The 24,823-nt window shown below is 40.7% G+C and overlaps 1 protein-coding gene across 3 annotated transcripts in view; it reads right to left on the reverse strand.

Moving 5' to 3' along the window:
* Positions 1 to 24,823, reverse strand: part of slc2a9l2 (solute carrier family 2 member 9, like 2) — a 166,866-nt gene that overhangs the window by 103,687 nt on the left and 38,356 nt on the right. For all 3 annotated transcript variants that reach the window (XM_050038483.1, XM_050038484.1, XM_050038482.1), the window contains exons 5-7: positions 23,759 to 23,883; positions 21,470 to 21,615; positions 1,264 to 1,396 (exon numbers count right to left, since the gene is read on the reverse strand). In XM_050038483.1, the coding sequence (XP_049894440.1) occupies positions 1,264 to 1,396; positions 21,470 to 21,615; positions 23,759 to 23,883 (404 nt within the window). The remainder of the gene's footprint in view (positions 1 to 1,263; positions 1,397 to 21,469; positions 21,616 to 23,758; positions 23,884 to 24,823) is intronic.

The raw sequence follows: 24,823 nt of genomic DNA on the forward strand, positions 1-24,823 counted from the left end.
GTGAGATAAATAAATCTGGCTTTGAAAACTGGAAATGTATGGATTTTGATTTTATGTCATTTAGTGTTTGTGTGAGAGAGGGAGTGCGTTTGTAAGCACACGTGTATGATGTGGCTCTTTGTACTACCACGGTAATTTGTGTGGCTCTTGGTCTCTGACTGGTTGGCCACCCCTGCACTATTGCCTCACAGCAAGAGGGCATGGTGGTGCAGTGGTAAGCACTATTGCCTCACAACAAGGGGGCTCCTGGTGGGGGAACCACCCGGGGTGAGTGAGCCCCTCTGCACAGAGTCTGCATGTTCTCCTTGTGTCAGCGTGGGTTTTCTCCGGATACTCTGACTCTGGAGGGTGTACCCCGCCCCTCACAAAATGTCAGCTGGGATAGGCTCCAGCTCCCTGTGACCCCAAACAGGATGAGCAGTTACGGAAAATGAAAAAAAAAAGAATCAAGATAATCTATATCATACCTAGTACAGCCTTTGTATCGTTCATTGATTATATGTGTTTTCAAGCCAGACTCACTCACGGCTCCAAGAAAAAACAGACCAGACGCTGAAACTATCACTGCAGATTGCAAGCCATGGAGCTTAGGGCCATGGCACGTCCAGTGTGAACAGCCCCATTGCTCAACTTGGGCGGTGAAAGAAATGGGCAGCACTCCATGGATAATCAGCGTGTTTCAAGGAGCTTCGGCATCTAGTTTGAACCAACAAGCCCACTATCCACTGTCTGTCTTGTAGGTGACACAATATTCGGTTATCTAATAAGCTATTAATGAATTTATTCAATTATTTGGCAAAGCACTGTGTTCCTAAATCCTAGGAAGAATGATTTCGATGGTCACATGGGCACCTGACTTTTGTTTTAAGACAGAAAAATTGTGAACCTATCCTTAAAGAGTTTTGCACATTGAAGCCTGAGCCAAAGCAAACCTAAAATACTATAAACGCCACAAATCTCAGCACTGGCAAAGTAATCAATGAGCCTGTGGTCTTGCCTAACAACTCTATCAATGCTCTGCAGATATACTATGGTCATTTGTGCCGTGGTACCTTGACACTCTTCCCCCTGTGGAATCATTTTGTCAAGCTCCAGATGTGTGTGGATGTGATTAGTACACAGACCAGACAGTTGTTAGTAAAACATAACAAGCCCAAATGTATTGTTAGGCCTTAAAGCCTACAGTGAGGCAGCATGTGTGCATTCTGCAGATGTATGTGAGAGGGAGGGATGGCATATTTGTGTCTGTAGTGAATACAATACCTCTTTCTGCTCCAGCCTCATCCCTCCTCTCTATTAGTAGATAACGAGGACTCTCAGGGAGGAAGGGCAGCACGCACAGCTGCAGCATAGCGGGAACCGCCAGGAAGGTAAAAAGGTAGTTCCACCTGGTTTCCTGTAGTAAAACATCCACAAAACATCAACATCAAAGCTTCAGACGTGGTAGATGATTTATACCATACTGTAAAAGAAGTCAAACAAAAGTGATGCTCTGTGAAATACATTGATGCATATCATAATCTCATTGAGAATTTCTGCAAGCAGTGATGATCATTTAAAGTGGCTCAGTGCAAAATTCAGAGCATATAGATTGCATACACATATACGGTTTTAACATGGCTGGGCCGACATGGCAAAGAGCTTGTAAATGGGATACACACATGCACAGCTGGACCTGCCACAAAAAACCACAGAGAAGCTCATGTTAAACACACAGAGGGAGCGTGACTTCATTCTCTGCTCAGGATGTCATCACTCACTATATCTTTACATAGCAAATTGTGGTTTGCTGCTATATCAATGTTCTGAATGTCACATACAGTAGAGAACCTTTAAATGTAACATAACAATAAGGGACAGTTGCGTTTAGAAAACAGGACATTGGCTTAAAGCAGTGCTTTGAATGTGAAAGCTTAGTATAACGCTTGTGATTTTCGAGTGATGCATTCCTTCATGCTAATGTTTCCTTAAAGCAAGACAGATTGAAACATCTCCTGGAGTTAAAGGCTGCAAATTAGCAATAACAGTATTGTGTTATGTGTGCAAATTTGTAAAATATCTGTCTAAAGTTTGTCACAATATTACTGAATAGATAAATAATAGAATGAAAAAGCTTTTATGGTTTCAGTTTTGCCCCCATAAAAACTTCTAACTGGGTCACAGTCCAAAAGTGGGTCTCGCGCTCATTCTCAATGACTCACAGCAAAAAAAAATTTTCTTTTACATTGAAGTGCTATTTCCTGCTGTAGAGTCAGTGACTAATGGATAGCTACCTGACAGAGACAGCAAACAAGCTTGACATTATGGCCAAATGCAAGTATGATGCTGAAAGTATTAAACTATGTGGACCTTGAACTAATGACTAAGCAGAAATCTGGACCCCAAGACTGGACCAGTTGGGAACCACTGATTTAGAGTATGTTACAACAGCAGCGGCACAGTGATGCAGTGGTTAGCATTGTTGCCTCACAGCAAGAGGGTTCCTGGTTCGAACCCAGTGGGGGTGGCGGGGTTCGAACCCAGGATGGGGAAGCAGCTCTGTGCGGAGTTTACATGTTCTCCCCCCTTGTCAGCTTGGGTTTTCTCCAGGTGCTCAGGCTTCCTCCCACAGTCCAAAGACATGCAGGTTAATTGATAACTCTAAATTGCCCGTAGGTGTGAATGTTAGCATGAATGTATGTCTGTCTCTATGTGTCAGCCCTGTGATAGTCTGACGACCTGTCCAGGGTGTACCCCGCCTCTCGCAAAATGTCAACTGGGATAGGCTCCAGCCCCCCAGAGACCCCCAACAGGAAGTGGTTACGGAAAATGAATGAATAAATGAATGTTTTCCCAGTCACTGCCATGATGAATGATCAGCTGATTATGAGGCCAATACAGTGAGATCCGAACACTGTCAAACGTTGTTAATGCAGGATACGGTGTCTTTTTTGTCTGTATCACAACTATATCATGGAGTGAATATAGACTGCAGAGAAGACAAATAGCCAAACACTAGTGCAGGATGCTGTTAGTCATCAGGGTTGTCTCATTTCTATTACACAGTGCCTTCTTCAAAATATGCCTCAGAGGCTAGATATTTATCAAAGCCTCCTAGATTCATGGAAGCTGGTCTTTAACATGATTCTTTCAGTGAAGTGTTTTCCTACAACAACAACAACAACGTCATTCAAGATAACCTTGGATTTTAAATCATCATTTCTGAGACTAGATTTTAACTCAAAAATGTTCTAGGTTAAAAGAGCATATCTCCTTTGATACAAAGTATTTCTTGAAGGCAATTCATTCAATGTCAAATATCTGACATTGTCAACGTCCTCCGGGGCTTGTTATTAAGACAAAGAGGAGTGTGAGGACCAGTTGGTGTTGATGACGGTCACCACCATCAGACACAATAAAGGATGTCGGACTTATACACTGCTAGAACACACAGACATGTGCAAAACTTATACACACTATTGCCCTTAGGAAAGATGACAGGACGCACAGCCCCATCTATTTGGCGGATGTATGCTTCATGGTCTCACTTGAGCAAACACGGGGGAGACATATGTAGTTATGCAGAGACTGTGGAAAGGAGGTGCCCTTTGGAGAGAAAATGTCAGGTCTCAACTCAGAAGAAGTCTGTTGGGGATTCAGATGCCTAACCTTTACTAGGTGGAAAAAAAACCTCTCAGACTGTAAAACTTTCTGAAGAATGTAATTAACTTTTCATTGACAATCGTGATGTATTCAGCCTGAGCTGTAAATTAACTGCATACTCATGTGTCATAAAGTCTGCAGCAACTGTCCACAAATGTTACACTTTAAAGGGACAGTCAAACCCAAAATCAAAACTATGTTTCCTCTTACCTGTAGTGCTATTTATCAATCTAGATTGTTTTGGTGTGTGTAACCGAGTGCTGAAGATATTGGCCGCAGAGATGTCTGCTCTCTCTTGAACATAATGGAACTGGCAACACTTGCCAAGAAAAAAATACATTCGAAAAACTCAACAGCAATGTCCCTTTTTAGAAATCATGACCTGGTTACTCAAGATAACCCACAGACCTTGTTGTGAGCAGTTTCATGCAGGAACTATTTTCTTTCTGCTGAACTACACCCAGCAACCGTATCACCACACACAAGGATGCGTGCATCTACTGCTAGCTCACCTAGCACCACTGAGCTAGCTAACTGCAGAGGAGGATGCCATTTATGCTTACATCTTGCACTGTCACAGTCATGAGCCTCTCATCCATGAGTAGATACATGCTCTCTTCTGCATAGTGATATGGTTGGCGGGTGTAGTCCAGTAGTAAGAAAAAAGCTAAATAGAGGATGTATGAAATTTGTAATTAACAATAATTAAAAACGAGAAGGGAAGAGAAGACCAGGGCCCAGACTGAGAGAGTAAGTCAGAAAGTGATCTTGTGCAATGTTGCTGAAGTTTTGAGCTTGATTATCTTTCTCAGTAAGGCCTTTTAGAGAGTTTTCTTGGAATAGGAAAAACATGGAAGATGAAGGCCTTTTTGCCTCTGACTGATAAAACAGGCTTGGAAACGGTCCAACTCTCCTCTATGATCCTCTGTGTACTAAATCCTGTGTGAGCTGTGTGAAAGTGGAAGGCATGCTGCACTGTAGGAACGCTGTCTTAACCCAGCTGGAGATGAGAGTGGGCGCTTGGATTAGACCTCTCGGAGGCTGCTGTGACATACGAAGAATTGAATTCATGTTGTAAAGCATTGATTTCTGTGGTCTGTATTACACACACCCTAAACAAAATCAATTTTTTGCCCAGTATTATTTTCTGCTACGATATAATACAAGTCGCTGATGTTAACTTCACTCACAAACTGATTATTTTTATTAACAAGCACGCCCCCAAAAAATAAAACTACAAAAATGCAGTCAGTAGGGTGCAAATCTCAGCCAGGCAGCCGTTAGAGCTGATGGCGGCACTCAAGACAATTCCAACAGATGCACAGCAGTGCATTTCAGATCATCCCAGAAAAATATGCGCCTCGTATATTTTTGACTGAGCCATGGCACACTGCACAGAGCAGATTGAGTTCTCCTGCCGACAAGCACTTTATGTGAAATGCAGAGACACTACAGTTATGAGAATGAATGTATTTTTTAATGACTAAAAGACAGCCACAAATTTTTATTCTTGTCATCGATAGCTGGACTTTTGACAGAATTAACTTTGTCTATAGGTTTAAGCACAACCAAGTAGAAAATAATGAGAATAAACATAATTAAATTGCGTAACCTACTTATTTATTTAGGGTATAACCACAAATATTAAGGAACTAGAATTCTGCCTTGCAGTTGTATAACTCCACGCACCAGTCATGTTGCACTCACAGTTTACATCTATGTGTGCGAAAACATGGATGCTTCACACACATCTTCCCCAGCAGCACAGAAGATCTTACAATCAGCACAGTTTCAAGATTAGTGTCACCAATTCAGTATCTGACCAAATGTCTCCCCTTCTGTTCCTGAGATAACAGCAGAAAAGTGTTTTTGCAGCATTTGATGTCACAGTCAAACTGACCGTTGACCTTTTGGATATAAAATGTCATCACTTCATCATTTTATCTTAGTAGACATTTGTGTGACATTTTGTCATGATTAGCGTATGATTTTTGAGTTATGGCCAAAAACCTGTTTTGCAAGGTCACAGCAGCCTTGACCTTTGACCACTAAATTCTAATCAGCATATTCTTCAGTTCAAGTGGATGTTTGTGCCAAACCTGAAGAATTCCCTCAAGGCATCCGTGAGATATTCACGAGAATGGCCCGGATGGACAGATGGACAACCCGAAAACATAATGCCTCTGGCCACGGCTCTCATTGGCATGGAGGCATAAAAATGACCCAAGCAACAAAATCAAGTCCTGAGGCGCAACCATGTGGCCTTAGCCCAGTGTAATTGTCCCTTCTGGCTTTCTTATAGTCCACATGGTGGTGAAGGTAATGATGGTTCAAGATGAGACCAAACTTTTCTATGGAAGTCAGGGTTTGGGGGCCTGACGAAGGCCAAAATGTGGCCTGCAAAAGACAGTAAGACTTGATGTTTTTTGCTGAGCTGATTTCTGGAAAACTTGCAATCCCTACCAGTTGGTTAAGAGGTGAGGAGTCAGCAGTCAGTGACGGTATAAAACAGTCAATAAAACATGTTTTTCAACAACTGTGAATCACTGCAACTACAAGAGGTTCTTGAGCATACAATCAAATGTACACACAAAATATTAGGATGATGGGTCCAGTAGTATTCCAGATTAGCTGTGGACAGACAGATACACACACGCATACACACATATGCACAGACACAAACAAAAAAGTTGACCGAATGCTTAACAAGGGAGGTTTACAGCATGGAGAACACTGACAGGAGGAGTGATAACAATCCAACAATCATACAACACATACAAGGCCTAATAATCAGGCTGGACTTCTCTGCTTCACACACACACACACACACACACACACGCACAACTGGGCCAAGCTGGGTGAACCAGCCTGTGTCTCCCTCCTGGGCCCTGATCCCATCATCCCGGTGATAAAATAAATCACAGCTCAGAAAGCTGTGCTATGACCTGCAGTGATACTCATTCACAGTAAACTAAACAAAGCAGACAAATGGTTTATTCACGAGCCTCACACTTTTTCCTTTTAGTGATCTCTGAGAATCCATGAGGCTGCAGGGTGTACATTGTACATTGAAACACATCTTTTTTTGTCTCGAGCAGAGGAATGAAACAGAGGAGAATATGCACTACATGAAGCTCACACTGCTGTTGCAGGAGGACCACCACAAAGTCAGTCAGGGGATTAATGTGAACAGGTAACCTCTGAGACAGAGGTAATGAAAATGTCGGGTGGCCCATATCTGAGATGTATCCAATTATACAAGCCAGTATTATCTGTGTCGTGTCAGTCTTAACTATTTTATCAGGCCTGGCTATTCCCCAAGCAAGAAGTGACTCTGCTTCGTACAAGTCTTTAGTTTGGTAGAGGCAGCAACAATTAATCGCAAATCTTTCTTTCCACAGTGGGCGGTGAGATTAAATTGGCTGTCAATCACTTCTAGCTGGTAAGAAACTAATGCATAATGGTTACAAGGTGCATTATAGGATAAAAACCTTGAGATTACCTGATATTTATATTTCAGTGTTCCGTTAACCTGGAGGAGCAATAAAGTGGTAAGTTAAGTATAAATAAGAACTTTTTTTCCCCTTATAAATCCAGCGATGCCTATGGCATGCCAAATGATCTTAAGTTTAAAAACGACACCTACACTGAAAGCATTCTGCTTTTTCCTTCATCATTAATTAGTAGTCTGCCCATCACCATTCTCTGGAGTTATTGTAAGTCTGTAAAAAGGATAAACACAATACCCCTTCCACATTCAATTCTCACAAAATGAAAATCTTGTTGGTAAAATCCTCACGTCACCACAATCTCAGCCTGTGGAATACAGGTGGAGATCTGCCAGGATCAGAAGAAAAGCCCTTCATCCCTCTGCCTGAAGCTGTTTGTAATGAATGTCACCTCCAATATAAGCCTATTTTCCTGGTGCTTTGTCAGAAAAGCAAATTGACAAGTTGGACCAAGCAGGTGTCTGCTTTCCCATTCTTAAATTATTAAAGCAGGGCCCCTTATAGTTTGGGGGCTTGGTATTCCTCTAAGATTTCAACCCTACAGGAGGGTCAATAACTTACTTAAAGTGGCTATAATTGATATTTTTAAACACACAGTGTATCTAATAACAGTGTGAAAACAATGTGACAATACCCATATCTCCATTTAACAGTCCCTCAGATTTTAAGCAAACTTTTTAAATGCCGTACCAAAGAAATACAAATTAGATGCGTTTCCACCGACTGCTTTAAGGAGAATAAACTAGGACCCACAAAGCGTATAGCCAGTGGTTAATGTCCCCCTGGGGCTACAGTGGGCCTTAGCACCTTCTATATCAGCAGTGCCAATTTGTTTGTGCTTATTCTATGCAATACTCATTATTAAGGTCCCGCTCCATGCTGGATGCATGACTGTACAAAACTGTACAAAATGACACAGGTAGAAATACACAGAAAACTAATCACAAGAACGAGACACAGCTGGAGTAGGACAACATGGGCAAAAGGAGGGAAATGGAGATTTGCTAACAACAAGGGTGTGGAGGGGAACACCAGGGTGGAGCAAACAGGACTAATACAGAACAGGTGTGAAGAGAAGACTCTGGGAACAGGGAAGGACTAACGAGACAGGTGTGACAGAAAACAGGTGGGAAAACACACAAAGACAGGAAGTAAAACCAGACATGACACATGAGGGGAGAATCTACAAAATAAATCAGGAAGCAGATTAAACATGAATCAATAACATGAAACAAGGAACACAAACAGAAAACAAAGTCCATAGGATAACAGAATATTAACAAACCCAGGATCATGGCAATTCAACAACAGCTGAATGTTTATCAGAAATTTAGTCTGATTAACTTTAGTGTTTTCAGCTTGTCTTGCACAGTGCAGTTACAATGAAGGGCCATGTTGCAAAAACACTGAATGATCAACTACTCTTGTTCTGCAGTTTGTTCCTTATGTGTGGATATATTGGATACTGTTTACTGCACAGTTAAACTTCACAGAGCTACAAGCATACATATACACCACATACATGGTACCTAATATCAAAGTAATTTAGGATCAGAGCATGTGAGCGGAGCGGAGCGGGTGAAAATTTCCACTGCTCGCTCGCAGACCTGTCACTTTGCGCCGCTCGTCCGCACGGTTCTGCGCATTCTTCGCTCCACTCCATCATAAATTTTATCCCCTCCACTCGCTCACCACTCCGCTCAAAAAAACTGCGTCGTACTACCCTAACCTGTAATCTTCTATTCACAAATAAAACTCAACAGCCCATTAGTCCGACATCCCATTGTTCCGACCATATTAAACCCATTGTTCCGAAGTCCCGTNATTCTCCGGGGAAGCCCTCTCCCCGCAGCTAGGGACCGTTCTACACGGTACCGCTGGCAGGGTGGAAAGAAGTCAAAGTGTAGAGGAGACCAGATTAAGCAGCCGACCTCCGAAGCCCTCCGAAGCCCTCTCGCCTCTCCCCGCAGTTAGGGACCGTTCTCCAAGGTACCGCTGCTTCTCTTCTCAGTTTCTTTTCTGAAGTACACAGTAAACTCCATAGTTTTTAAAGAAAATAGTGTGGGTGTGCGCGGGTGCAAAGATGCATTCTGGGTGGGGCATGAGCGACCGGAGCGAAATTGGAGCGAGAGATAAGGCTCCACTCCATCTTTTAAAAAAATAGCCGCTCCTCACTCAACACAAAATCCTCCCGCTCCCCGCTCCGCTCCGCTCCGCTCACATGCTCTGTTTAGGATACTATATAACTCTGGTGTTTGATAACGAGCGTGGCAACCATCTAAAATACGTTGCACGACAGTGACCATCCCCACGTATAACAATCCATTGATTTTTTTGTCCATTTACACAGTCCTCTGAAGCCAAAGGCAAGTGTGATGGATGATATAGAGTAGCCTATAGATAAGGGCCCATTAGGGTGGCTGAGTGTAACCTTACGGGTGAAAATTGCGTTTGAGGCATGCTGATGAGTTCAGTGTCTCTGTGGAGTTCAGTGACAGACTGGCTATAAGCCTGCTCCTGCTGTAATGCTGAAACAAACATGGTTCCCTTCTGGGAGAAGGTCAATGACAACGCATGAAGGTTAGAGTAATTATCATTTGTCAAAACTTATTACCATCTTGCACCCAACAAAGTGACAACTTAGACTGGCTCGCATTAACAGAACCCTCTGCTGAGAGGAAATCTGTTTGAGTCCACAGTCCACGGAACCACGGTCTTGCAAAAACCACGGTGGCATTATCATTGGATATGTCACGGATGTCTGTGATGCTCGCGCTCAAATGACAAGGAAGCAGGTGGTCCTGAAGGGTACAAAAGAGGTGACATGAATACATAACAGAGACTGCGTTAAGGCTCAAAATGATATTTATAAAGGTGGTGGTCTGCAGGTCAAAATGATGGATGGGGCAAACCAATACTTATAAATTAAAAATGAGTGCCCACTTTGCTAGAAGCCTGAACACTATGCCCGTGTGTAAATGTCAGCGCAAAGGGACACAGAAAGAAAGCAGGAGCACAGAACTTGGTCAAATCCTTTAAAAATACAACCAAGAATGAGGGGATTTGCAGCTCAAGACATATTTCACATTTCAAACAATATCAATTTCTACCCTCACTTTACTTGAAGGTAAAAATATATTGATGTGGAGAGGAATAAATTCAGTTTGAAAATATTTTACTTTCTGTATTTAAAGGTCGGACATCAAAGTCAAGTAGCTTAAAAGGTGGTAGTCATGTTTAATCCAAAGCATGAATCATGGCATAGAAACACATAATATATTTTTCTTTCCATTGAATTAGATACAAAGCAAATCATGGAACAAAAGTGGAGAAGCTAACAGAATGCAGATGAATCACAATGCTCAAGCCTTCACGTAATATAGACATGAGCGATAATATAGAAATTACGTAAAATAAAAAAAGGAGCTTCATCCAAAATTCGCTGGCTTAGAAATATGTTTGCTGTTCTTAAATCATCATTGCTGGAATGAAAGCAAACACACAGCTGGAAATCTCCAATACTGTGTTCCACACATATGTCACGGTACAAAGTATAAGCCCCAAACAAAACAGGATGTGGATGCAACCTAGTTGTTTGTGGCTTTGAAGTATGTTATCATGCGCCAACAACTGCTCAGACAAATCCAGATGCTGAACATTCCCATGCCATCTTGTCTCAGTAGGTGTGCAGAAACAGCTGTTGCTCTGGTTAATGGACTAATCATTCACACAGTTCACAGTCAAGGCAAACTACAAGGCTTTCTGTCTTCTTAAACCCAGTGGGTTTTTATAAGTAAAACTTGCATCAATTCACAGTCTGTCATTCTTACAACAAAGCACTCATAGAAGACAACAACACTGCAATGTAGACGAGAGGACGAAGACTTTTGCAGAGCTATGGAAAGCAGAGTCACAGTGGATAAAGTTTCTCATCCAGGTGGTGTATAATGTGCTCACCAGCTTGTCAAACCCACACTTGTGGGGCAAAGTGGAATCACCAGCATGTCCACTGTGATCCAAGCATGAAAAGAGATGGTACAGGTGGTACATGATGAAGTCCTAAAGGGCCTCGCTGAAGCCATTGGTGCAGGAATAAAGGGGTCAAGCATTTCCACCCATATAAGCAATCACCTTTGTCAGAGTTGGAGAGAAGCTAAGACCCACTACAATAAGATCTGCAGGCATCCTGGCCTCTGTCAGAGACTGGCAGCTGTTGTAGGACCTTAAGCGGTAACTGAAGTTCCCCAACCGCATTGTGACCACCACCCTGTGACCAGAAACTGTTCTCCTGTTTTTAGTCACCTAACAATTGGTTCTGTCCCTTAGGAAGACTGCCTGGAAGACTACCTGGAGGACTGCCTGGAAAAAGCCTGTGAAAGGACGCTCACTAAGTACAAGGGACTGATCTGTGGCTGTCCACAAGCCAGATGGAGAGCAAAGCAAAGTTTGTTGGTCATCGAAGGAGTGAGGAAGGGATGAGCCATCCGCAACACCACCAAAGCAGCAGAGAAGGCCTCAAGATGGCTGTGACTCAAGAGAGGAGAACCATGAGGGGCAAAGTAGCTAGCTAGCCAACTGGACACAAGCTGGGATCTGATCAGCCTCAGCTGGGTGGCCTGGAGGAGGATGTATGATGCTGAAAGACCCGAAACACCTGATGATTCAAGGAACATCACTGAAGATGTTTCCAGACGCATCAAAGTACAGCTATAGTTTTATTCGATTTATCACACAATCCACATCATAAAGCATCATCTGACACACTTAATTTTCTCTTATTTAAGGTAATTTTTACATTTTCAAATCTTGCACCTCCTTGGCCCTTATGGCACTTACGTCCACTATCTCCACAATTTTTATAGCAAGAACAATGTCATGTTAACCTGTGCTATATCAGCCTGTCCCTCCAGGATTTCGTGATGTTGCGATCACAACAATTAACGCAAATTCAGTCACTCCCCATGAATTCTGCACAATCTTGCAATTTTGTCCTGACACCGCAACTTCACCGCAAATTTGACTTTTTAAAAAGGGTAAAATTTCATGTCACTGTACAACTGCACACAGCGTAGGCTTTTGATCCGCTCAGCCCCTCCTCTTATCATGATATAAACAAAAGTCTTGCATCACAATTTCTTTTAGAAAAGCTGCCGTGACATAAAACATTTCAAGCCACAACAATCACAAAAGGAGCCTGCAAAGTCCTGGAGGGACTGATTAGCCAAATCTACAACCCTATAAGCCTGGTGATTACAACCATGGTAGCATACCTTTCATTGGAAGACAGAAATAATATTGTCAAAAATGTCAGTATTTTCTGATTTTATCATTTATTTAGTATTCTTATCTTAAACATATTTCAAATCAGGGCTGTAAAGGTCATCTAATCTCCTCAGTTTAGGTTTCATCAATGAAGTAGGTAGCGTCTTTGATCTAACAGGGATAATGAGCTTTAAATCACTCACCAGCCGCTATTGCCACTGTTTTGTGTGAGTTTTAACTCTCAAAAACAGAGGAGCAATCAACTTCCCATGACACAGATCTGTTTAGTAAGACATAGATTTGGTCTGACCTTGAGGACCAGCAACAGCAATGCCAGTTCACCCTCAGATATTAAGTTACATTTACACAGATCACGGCTCTCACGCTTTATCAACAGACTCATCTGCCAAAAGATGCATGCTTTGAATTTGGGAGAGCAATTTGGAGGAAATGTATTCAGTCATTAATTTTTAATACAGTGCCAAAAGTAAGCAGTGAGTTAAAGTCAACAGAATATGCCAAGAGTGGAGTGCTTTATAACATTGGCTTTCTCTTCACATTACACAACCGAATTTGGCTTTCAAAGCGTGACTGCCTCAGGCTAATGTCTGCTTTCATCCCTAAAAGATAAACTGAAAACCTAGCACATGAAAAATCAAGTGTGTAGATGAGGATTGGATCCCTGTCATGAAAATGCCTCAGTGGTAGCCAGAGTCGAAATTACGAAACCTGTGGCCATTAAGGTGAGTGGGGGGAATGGATAAGATTTCCTCCAGGGTAAACAAGGTGTGATTGAGAATTCCTGTTGCCATCTTACTGAAACGAGGGACAGACAGCACCAATCAAATACTGTGCAGGGTAAATACGTGACTTTATTACACAAGTGACTGCGGACATACACTGTTCATTTGCCTAGAAATAAAGTGATGGGAAATCATTAACTGCCAGTGGAGGAGTCTGCTCACACTTGGACGTCAACTGACATGACTGTAGCTGTAGAGTGGAGGATTTCTGCCACTCGTCTACCATGAGGCCTCATCAGCTCTGGAGAGGTCCTTGGCATTTAAACCTAATCGCACCTTGATGTCACATGAGAGGCGCTGAGGTTGTTAAGATCACATGGCAGACGTGAGAGTTACAAGAGGTACAGCAATTAAGCTGCAAATTGGGGTGAAACAGAGGGGATGTCAGGACAGCACTGTAGGTAGCTGATCAGAAATTAAGGACACGTCCACCATCCCAGGCTGAATTGAAGAAATACACAGGAACTGATGCTATGAAGAGAGTTGGCAGCAGCGTGCCAGCAAAAGATGGAAAGGAAGAGCACAAGCCAGCAAACATCAACAGGCTCTGTATTCCCCAAATTAACCGACTATATACCTGGGCCAGTTATATATACATAGTCATTTTTTATCCCCAACCTTTCCCCAGCTGTCCCTGTAACTTTGGGCAGTTTTCAATTTATGTTTTGATGTTAATCTTTCTATAGCTCCATTTTGAAAAAAGTTGGGACACTTTGTGTAATGTTAATAAAAACAGAATGATTTATAAATCCTTTTTGACCCCCTTTCAATTGAATACAGTACAAAGACCACATATTTAATGTTTAAACTGATTGTTTTATTGGTTTATTTGTAGTAAAACACTCTCTGAATTTGATGCCTGCAACACGTTAGATTCCAGATGCTGGCTTTGAACTTTCCGTCATAACAATCTGGATGGTCCTTTTCCTCTTTTGACCCGAGGACATGATGTCCATGATTTCCAAAAACAACCTGAAACTTTTCCTCTTTGTGTCAGTCCATCTCAGATGAGCTCGGGCCCAGAGAAGTTGGCGGTGTCTCTGGATGTTGTTGATATGTGGCTTTCACTTTGCATGGTGGAATCTTAACTTGCACTTGTAGATGCAGCGACGAACTTTGTTCACTGACTGTGGTTTTCCAAAGGGTTCCCAATCCCATGTAGTATTATCATCTAAATGGTCATGTCTGTTTTTAATGCAGGGCGGCTTGAGGGGGTCAAAGGTCATGGCCGTTCAGTGTTGGTTTTCAGCCTTGCCCCTAATATGCAGAGATTTTTGGGATTTTCTGAATCATTTGATTGTAGATGGTGAAATCCCAAAATTTCTTGCAAATGTGTGTTGAGAAATGTTCTCAAACTGTTGGACTTTTTGCCCACCCAGTTTTCTACTAGTTTTTGATATATTATTATGAGAATATTTATGTTTTTTGTAGGTTTACATTTGTGGTATGAAAAGGTATGCAGTCTGGATTTACACATCCTCTGTTGTAGTCATGCATTAATGGTATGTCATTATCTAAGGAAATGTAATACTTATATTAAAGGAGCTATATGTAAGAAATCTAAAGCAGATAGTCGTAAAATCATCCTAATATGTCACAGGGACTAAGGAATAATGTTTATTCATAACATAACATACTGATCTCACCGACAACAATAGTACAGCCAGAATATTCGCATTTAAAAAACATTTTTACAGTCTGCAAATCATGTTTATGTTTGGAATTTGTGTTTTGGCCTGTTGTGCCACCCACCACCGTCTACCAGTCATGCAGTCAGTAGAGTCTCAGCATCAGTTACAGTTNACTCACGGCAGTATTTTGAATTTGAGTGCAGTAACCGTTTTGGCCACATTCTTACATACAGCACCTTTAACATAAATTCTGTAAAGTGGAATTACAGTGGCTGTTGCCTTTATTGTTGATGTTTTGTAGTGCACCTGTTTGATTTTTTTTTTGCCAATCAGCAGGTGATTATTTGAAAGGCACACCTGATGGTGATTAAGCACAGAGCAACTCGGATGAAGCAACATGCAAACATGTACTTCACTCCTTTCTTTGTTTTTAATGTAAGCTGTCAATAAATTAAGAGTCACTCTGAGTATCCTGGTGTGGGCTGGAACTTTAATTTCCTTTTTGGTTCATGCGGTTTATTTTGCACCGCCTGGCACCCAGGAGAGAGGCACGGCTGTGCACGGGGTATCTTCAGTTTCTGAGATGACAATATGATTGATTTCTGATTCGCTTTCACCGAAGTAAGTCTCCTAAAATTATTGTTATGAAGTTGATAGTATTATTTTCATTTCAACTCATTATCCATTTTTTTTTAACTTGATCTCAAAATAAGTGCTTGGACTGGACAGCATATGTGAGATTGATTCCTCGACATCATTAAAAACATCTACACAAGCTGGTTTGTTTAAGGCCAAAGATAAGCAGCATTTTTTGGGGTAAGTAATAATTTATCTGTATACAATGATATCTGTATTCATATTATATATTAAGCCATCTGAGGTTGATATATGGATGCTGATAGATATCTACTATATGGGCAGCATACCAGTTGTTGTATTAGGTTTAGTTTATTATACTTGGAGTAATTTTGGAAAGTCATGATTGTGCTATCATCATCTATTAGGTCATATATGAATAAAATGTCTTTATTTAACTTTTTACCATTAAACCATAGTATTTGTTATAAGATATTGTGTAGTCTGTCTGGGGCAGAGGGGGATACTAATACCACATCTTCCCAACAACACATTCAAGGAAATGAGTAATTTCTTAAGATGGTTAGCGTCAGTAACTTTAAGCTGCACGTAAGGAAAAAGCACTTTTTTCAAATATGGGGTAGAAGCTTCTGAATATTCTTGATGTTGATTAGGGCATAATTTTAGCATGAAAGATTTTGAAGAATTATTTAATCCTTTTAGGTTTCAGAGTTTTACGCCTCACTCTTCAAGTTTATTACATAAGTATGCTCTTTTGATTTTATCTGGTTGATTATTCCATATAAATTGTTCATTTAAAAAAAATCTTCTGAAGGAATGAGTGAGAACATTAATATCTGATACTGTGTGTATGTATATGATGTAATCTCTGGAGTTTACTTTCAAAGTGTATTTGGGTTCAGTTTTGTGGGATACATATTCGTTGTATACTGACTGGTCCACTTGTCCATGTGAGAGATAAATTAGTGGGTAGATTAAAATGTTTACTTTTCAGTGATGCTGTACACCTGATTATGCTTTTATCATAATTTGGCTTCAGTCCTGGTGTCTTTGAAAATTACTCCAAGTCTTCAGTTCAGACGATAAATGCACATTTGGTGTTATTGTGAAATTTGTATCATCAGTGACAATTTTTATTCTGTATTACTAATTTCATAAATAAATGTCCCTTAATGTCACTGTTATTTTGTACTTTTTAACTTAAAATATCTTAAGCTAAATTAAATAAGTTAAATAAGACAGGCTGGTTTCAGAACTCTTATAAAATATACTGTTTGTGAAAATTCACCATTATTTATTTTTGTACATCTTTGAGTTTTTATATGATGTTTTGTCCAAATCATTCTTGACAAACCAAAATTGAAATAATGCAAACATTTGTATGCGAAGTTTAATAGTAATTTATTGAATGCTTTCTAAAGATCTGCAATGAGTATTATACCTGGTTCTCCTAATCCAGTAAAAACCTCTGTAATGTCTAACATTTGTCAAATGCTATACTTCATACTCTTCTCTTCCATGAATCCTGTTTGGTCTGAATGAATGATGCTGCAGGTGATACCTTATGATACAACTGGATTTTTCTATTACGGCACTGTGAAGTGAGTGGCCTCAATTTTTGAAATTTATTGGGTCTTAATACTGTCCATTGTGTTCCTGTTTTAAAATAACAGAAATCAGCCTTTCTCTGTCATGAAGTCTGCCTTCGTCTGTTACTGGATTTTGACCTGTTTCCTGTTCATGACCTCTTTCCTTTCATGGTGGTTTTTAAAAGCAGAACTGGAGGATTTGGAAGGAAAATATTTTACAAAAATATGAATGTTTCTCTCTGATAATATCGTTGGGCTCTTTGAAAAAACAGTATTAATTATGAGTTCTGTGATTTTTCTACTTTGTTTTTATAAAAAAAAAGAGTTTGGCTTGATTTTTCTTTATTTTCTAGTTCTCCTTCCTCATGCTAAAGGGAGTATAATGTTTACATTCATATTATATTTGTATTATATTATATATGTGAGCCACGAGCCTAGACGATTAATCAGTTTGTTGTGTTTACTTCTTTCTCCTTGAACTGTGCAATAACCTCTGGCAGCAGTGTCAGTATCATTTTAGATTCTGATCACGTCTGTTTTTTGTTCTGTTTTTTTTTTTTACGATAAACATTTAATTAAGTTTTTGGAGGCCAATACCAACAAACAAAAAGCAAGAAGTAAATTATAATATATACATGTGTAACTTAACACAGAGTATTAAGACATACACTACGAAAAAGACAATATACATGTACATGTACAAAAAAAACAAGTAACAAGTGGACGTAAAGTGAGAGTACAAAATAAAGAAAAAAAGGGAGGCTGTGTTATAAGCATTGCCAAATAAGCAAAAGCTTGGTGTATATAAGAGTATGTGAACATGGAAGGGAGCTAAGTCATAGACACTTTAAGGGCCATTAATGTAATCAAGAAATCTTTCCCATTTCAAATAATACTTTTCTATGCTGCCCAGCAGAGAGAAGGATACCCCTTCTTATGCCGCCACCCAGCAGGTTGTACCACTCAGTGATTGATGGTGTGTGAGCTGATTTCCATTGTTGAATGAGCAGTCTCCTCCCCAGCATAACAGTGGTCTGGACTCAGAATAGATAGACTGAACTGTATCTTTTAAGGCTGATGGGTCCCCCAACAGAAATAGACGGATGTAAAAGGGGACTGCCTGAACAATAATTCTCTGGATCGAATCCTGAGCTGATGTCCAAAAGTCACGTTCTTTAGGACAATCCCATAGGACGTGGATTAATGTTCCTTCGTCAGGGCACTTCCACTACCAAGGGTCACCTTTAATCTTAGCCCTATACAGTCTAGAAGGGGTCCAATACATTCTGTTGATAATCTTGAATTGAATTAACCTTTTGTGAATATCACAAGACACGCAGGATGTTAGTCCTCTCATTTTCTGTGAATGAAGTTCCGAGATCTGTTTCCCACGTGATTTTCAGGGAGCTGGTAGTGCTGCATTTCTGTAATAGCATAGAGTGATAAAGTGAGGCTTCATGATCCTGACTGTAGCTCGAGATAATAAAAGAGGGGGTCTCTGCATTTTGGGGGGCCGAGGAGGGCTTAAAAGTTGATTGCCAATCTTGTTGTTTGTGCAACTTAAATTCGGCCTGCAATTCAAGCTTGGTTAATTAAAGATACTTGCATTGATCCAAGTGTGCAGATCCTATTTTTACACAGGCCTGCAATGCATTGAAAGATTTGAGGTCCTGCTCTCTGTAAAGGTCCCCAAGTACTGCAATACCCCTCTGCATCCAGTCCCTACTGGTCACAGTTTTAAAGCTCATCTTAATTCAATGACCAAAACTGCATTTTCATTTAATTAATACAGTGAAGCTGAGGCCTCTACTGAAGCTTGTTCATGTTTCTGTTTCCAGTCATCCTGATTATAGTAACACTGTATACTCCTGCCTGCCTTAGGGGGTGATCACACAGAAATGAGACGCAGAAACGGGGAGGCTTCAAAGACGCTTGAAACGCTGGAAGCGCTTATTCAATGCGCGCTAGACAAAAAAAAACAAAAAAAACCCAGCAAGGAGCGCCTGTGGAACGGGGGTGCGTGCGCAACACACACACACACACACACACACACACACACACCTCCTGTCATCTCCCCTTGAATCTAGTGTTTCCCTCAAAGACAGTAGAGACAGTAGCTTACATGAAACTAGTACTAAGGTGTGCGTGTGTTGTATAATTCTTCAAAATCAAATATTGTCAGGATAAATTTCCTCGTCTTCGGATTGCATTGTGTTGTCTTTCGCTCTTAAGTGCCGTAAAACTGACGTAACTGATCAAACTGCCACAACAAAACAGGAAGGAGGATTTGATTTGATTGGTGCTACTGGCGTCTGACACTCAAAAAGTTGAAAATATTTTTACTTTTCAGCATCTACGCACATCTAAAAACGCCCGTCTAAAAAGACGCTTGAACGCCGGTCAGACACGCCGTATCATAGGAAAACAATTGTTTTACTGGCGTCGCGCTTCTAGCGTTTCATCTCAGTGTGATCGCCCCCTTAAGCATCCACTGCAAAACTACAGATCATTCAGAATGCTGCTGCCAGCACTTTAACAAAACTTAAATAAGAGAGCATATAACTCTTGTTTTATGAAACTTACCCTGGCTACCTGTATCTTTTACAATTGACTTTGAAGTCCTTCCACTAGTTTTAAGGCACTTAACAGCCTCTCTTATATCATAGACTCCCTATGGTTTTATGATCCTCAGTGAACTCCGAGATCTTCCACAGCTGCTCTTTCAACTGTTCCCAAAAACTTCTGGGGATGCTTCTTTGAGCTACTACACCCCAAAAATTTGAAACACTCTGTCTTTAAATATTAGACTTGCTGTCTCAGTGGACAGTTTTAAATGATATCTCAAAATGTATTTTTTAATATAGCCTATAACTAGCAGCTGTCTGTTTTTAATATTTTATGAATTTCTCTAATTTTCATTAAATGAGTGTGGTATGGTTGTATGGTTTTTTTTCTGCTGCTGAATTGTTAAGTATTCTGTGCTGCATTCTGTGCAGATTGAAGGGTTTACTGTTCCTACATGTCACTGAAAAAAGTCCCATCTAAAGATCTTTGTGGCCTCAGTGAAATCCTTGTCCTCTAAGAGTCATTAATTTAGCTTCCAGTGGATGGATTTTTATCACTAATTATAATTTTGGTGAGTTATGTAATCATTTTAAAGGAAACCAAAAAGTCAATTTTTGCCAAGTATGTCTCACCTGTTGTAGCTTGTTCACCCTCCAAATATTTACAAGATCTGGTGAAGCTGGTAAAGTTTTGATTGCACCATGGGCTCTTGGATGATGACTGTTATTCTGTAATCCTCTCCTGTCTATTTTATTGTCTAAAACAGAATTAAAGTCACACTCTATGTTTAATTTTTTTATGTTTTGCCATGCATTTGTGGAGATTTTTTTAATCTATTTCGACTCTCATGTGACTTTAAGGTTTGATGGAACCACAATGGCTGAAACATCACAGACCACACAGCAATTAACTTATTCATATGGTTGTTTTCTGTGTCATGGTTTCATTTTGAATTTTCCTGCCTGAATGAATGAGATGAAGCTACATCTTTCCATGTATTCACCCAGCCTGAATAGATGTGTTCCAGCTCTTCAATATGTGATCTACTCTTGGCATTCCTCTTGAATTCATTACATGATTGCAACCCTCTACTGTATGGGTCCAGTATAGTCCTCTTTATATGTCAATCCACATCAAATATTTAATTGCACAGCTGAAAGATTTTATGCCCAACAGACAACGAGTATGTGCTCAGATATAACACACATGTTGCACCTCTGACCCCATCTAGCAATACTAAGGATCGCAGTGTATGCCATGGATAAATAACCTTTACATGTTCTTCATTTTTAAGTCAAACTGAAATTATGGAACGAATCACTTTCCTATTACTGAAAGGAAGAAAAAACATCCGGAGATATATCACACATTTTATTCTGTTACCTACACTCTACGCTTGTTTTCTCTTAGTAGACACATGACAAGGGTCTCTGCAACAACAGATCATCTAGTAACACAACTAACAGCCTCAACCCACCATCAAAGTCATGACAGGTTCACATTTTACTGGAAGTAGCTTTAACTTCAACATCTACCTACCAGCAGCATCCACAATGCCTGAATGCTGGAGTCAGAGCATTAATGCAGCTCATATGTGATTGTTACACGCTGCTGGCTCCGAAGCAAACTTACACTTTACTAAAGTCAAGAGAAAAAGCACTTAATTCTAACTCGACATACAAAACCATTCAATCTTTTCCACAATCTTTTCCTAGGCTCCACTTCGTTGTCCCAGTATAAGTTTTCTCACTCCAGTGATAGAAACTATTGCACAAACTAAACTCCAGTCTTCAAAACGTCCCATCAGAAACCAATGCAAGCATAAAGGTAGCATCATGTTATTATAGTCTACAACCTCTATCAACACTGACCTGACCCAGCAGCTCGGGCAGCCCCAGCACTTGTCCTATGAACACTCCCAAGCAGATGAGGATGGAGTTGAACTGGCCAATGGAGCCTCGGATATGCTTTGGTGTAATTTCTCCCAGGTACATGGGGAGGGCGCTGAGAGCTATACCTGTCAAAAAAAAACAACATATTCAAATCTTGCTACGAAAAGGACACAAGACAAATGCATGTTATAGATATATAGATATAACACGTGTTGCATCTCTGACCACACCCAGCAATACTAAGCATTGCAGTATCCTTTAAGTGTTGAGAAAACTCTCCTTAAGCTAAATAAACACTTAAAAAATTATCTTGGATGGTGGAAAACTTCTTCCACCACTGCTATGAATGGGTAGAGCAGTGATACCAGGAGAAAGTCTCCCTCCAGTGTCTGGATTCTTTCTGAATCTGTATCTGAATCTGTATTGTTTTTCTACAGAAATGCACAAACAAAGCCAAAACCAACGGCCTAAACCCACGCTGACAGTATTCAACAGATTTTGTTCCTGAACCTTTAAAATGAACACCTCAGACTTACTCCAGGATGTTAAGGTAGCATCTGTTTTCCCAAACAAGGGGTGTGTCAAGTTGTCATATTTGCAAAATAAGTGTATTTGACTTACATATGATCAGTTTCTACCAGCAGCAGGTTTAAGTCAAGTCACTGTGTGACAATTTTTGGAAACAACTATTTGATCTGAATGAGCACTGATGTTAAGGTCTTCTTCCATGATTGGACACGTGCATTCAGAGGGGATAGTCAGACCTGTAATCAGAGTCCTACAGGCTGTAGCTCACAGATCATCAGTGCATTCAGGTTTCAGGCATGATTGATATCTGCCAATCCCCATTGATGTTTCTCTCTCCTTGGGATGGGGTCACACCACAAGTCTGATTTTTCACCTATTAAATGAAGCAAAGTTGTTCTCATTTGAAGCTGTAGATGAAATGTGAGCTCTTTCTATTTTGGATTATTAAAAGCTGAAAGTGAATTTACTTTTGTGGTAAAGATGGTTAAAGGTCGGGTAAGCAGTTTATCTTTGGCTTCCCTTAGCAAAAATCCCATCACAACCTTTGAGCATATCGTAATTTAAGTGGTCTGAGAGAACATTAGACTTCTGCACCTCCTCTTGGCTCTGGTTTTAGGATTTAGAAAATCTAGCCTGTGACGAGAGACTTTGGCCAATCACAGGTCATTTCAGAGAGAGAGCGTTCCTATTGGCTGTTCTACAAAGGCAAATGCGTGTGCATATCCCTTCATATGATAAAATCCTGATTCAGTGGCAGAGAATCCTGCAGAGAAAGTTGCTATTCCAGCATTGGCAACTACTTCCTACACTGCAAAGCAACCAAAAAAGGAAGACGGACTTATCAAAAAGAGAGTCAAGCTTCAAGCTCACATTTATTTAGCTAACATTAGCCAGAGCCAGTGTTTCCTCCACCTCACTCCCCGCCGCAACAGGCCACCTCTTTGGAGGAAAGGCAGCAGCTCTGGAGACGGACCCCAAGTCAGCAGCCACAGCAACTTGAACCCAGCCAGTGCAAACCCCAGCTCTGGCAGACTGCACAGACCCGACTCCCTGCAAGGTCAGCACGCTTTCTGCTAATGTCACACAGGTTAGACCTTGCACCTCGCTGGCCACCAGCCTGCTTTGACACCCGGCACTCAGGGGTTCGCAATGGACAAAATCATGCCGCTATAGCCACCAACCTAAAGTCTGTCTCCAGAGCTACTGCCTGGTCTGATCTGCACAGGGGGAGGCAATCCACAGCTGCGGGGAGCGAGGCGAAGAGACTGTGGAGTGGGTAGCTTAAGAATGCTTGTCTCATTTGTGATCTAATAAACACAGAGGCAGAGAGTGGGGCAAGAAGGTGTTGAGCGAATGAGCTGTAGGCAACTGAACAATGAAATGGGATTAAATAAATCAATGTATGGGAAACACTGGGTTACTGGATGAAGCATGTGCAGCAAGCATGTGCAGGTCATCTGGTGAGAGGGGCTTAGGGCAGAGAGGGGAGAGCTGCAGGAGGAGGGTGTATATCGAAAGTTTTTTTTTTTTTTTCTTTCTTCTTCTTTTTGCCTTTTCCAGATTTCTGCCTTCCCTAGCTTTAGCCAACTATATATTTAAGTTTTAGGAACTGTGTGACATTCATCGGAGCACAAGTACTTTTTTTCTTTGTCTCTCGTGTAGCACTTTGCTTTTGTACACTGCCCAATAAGTAGTGAGTATAAAAACATACTTCTCCAGTCTGGTAAATAAAAAACTTACCTGAGTCCACCCCGATTATGAGTCGGCCAATGATGAGCATCTCAAAAGATTTGGCCCTTTCACCCAGGGTCAGCAGCAGAGCAGCTATTACACAAAAGCCGTTATTCAGCAGCAGGGTTCCCTTTCTAAAATAAAGAAGACAATATGGTTGTTACCAGACAGAAACATTACATATCGGCACAGGCAGTGGTGGACTCAGGCTGTCTGAGGTTTGAGGGCCATCACTGAGGGCACTTTATCAGATTTTATCTACCAACACCCCCCAACGCCCTAGTCCACAAGTGGGCAAAGGTTCTTCTTATCTCTGTACAAATATTAATTTCAGTTCAATTTGTCCAAATGAACGAATGAAAACAAAAACAAATAACAACAAAATAGGGATCAGAAAACACTGGTGGGTAACATAACATTTTAAAATAAGTAAAATGCAAGAGAAAGAAAGGAAAGAAGTATCCCAGACACAGATTAAATATTCATCAGCACTTTCTTATTTTGGAGAGTTTTAAGAATGACATTTCAACAATGTGCAGAGGTAAGAATGTTTTATAGAGCCTTTAGGAAAAAAAAATAATTAAGAGTGGCATTCATGGCTTATAGAGGATGAAGAAAGGAGTTGAGATACACTATTCTTCAGGGCCAGCAAAGCAGAAAAATCAATGTGTATTCTTCAAAGGAGGGTCATCATGATCAGTGAAGCTTCAGGTGGCTTTATGTCTGAGGAGAACGGATTAATGCATGATCAGTTCACAGTTATTGCCATATATCCTGAAAAACTGAAAGGTGTTTTATGTCTCAGCAATTGAGAGAATACTAACAAACTAGTCCATATCCACTGAGTACAGCATACCATACCATTACCGGTCACATTTTAGCCATTTTTAAGCATTTTTCTGTTGTTATAGCGCCACCCAGTTGCCAATTAGAGTTACATTTTTCCAGTCACCTTGAGGCGTCCTGTTCTACATATCTACCAAGTTTAGTAAAAATCAATATGACGGTTAGGCCTAGATAAGAAATTAGCTCTCTAGCACCCCCATTTTGTTTGATGGGGTCAATAATGGAGGG

Source organism: Epinephelus moara, chromosome 24 (assembly GCF_006386435.1).
Source record: "Epinephelus moara isolate mb chromosome 24, YSFRI_EMoa_1.0, whole genome shotgun sequence".
NCBI classification, from domain to species: Eukaryota; Metazoa; Chordata; class Actinopteri; order Perciformes; family Serranidae; genus Epinephelus; species Epinephelus moara.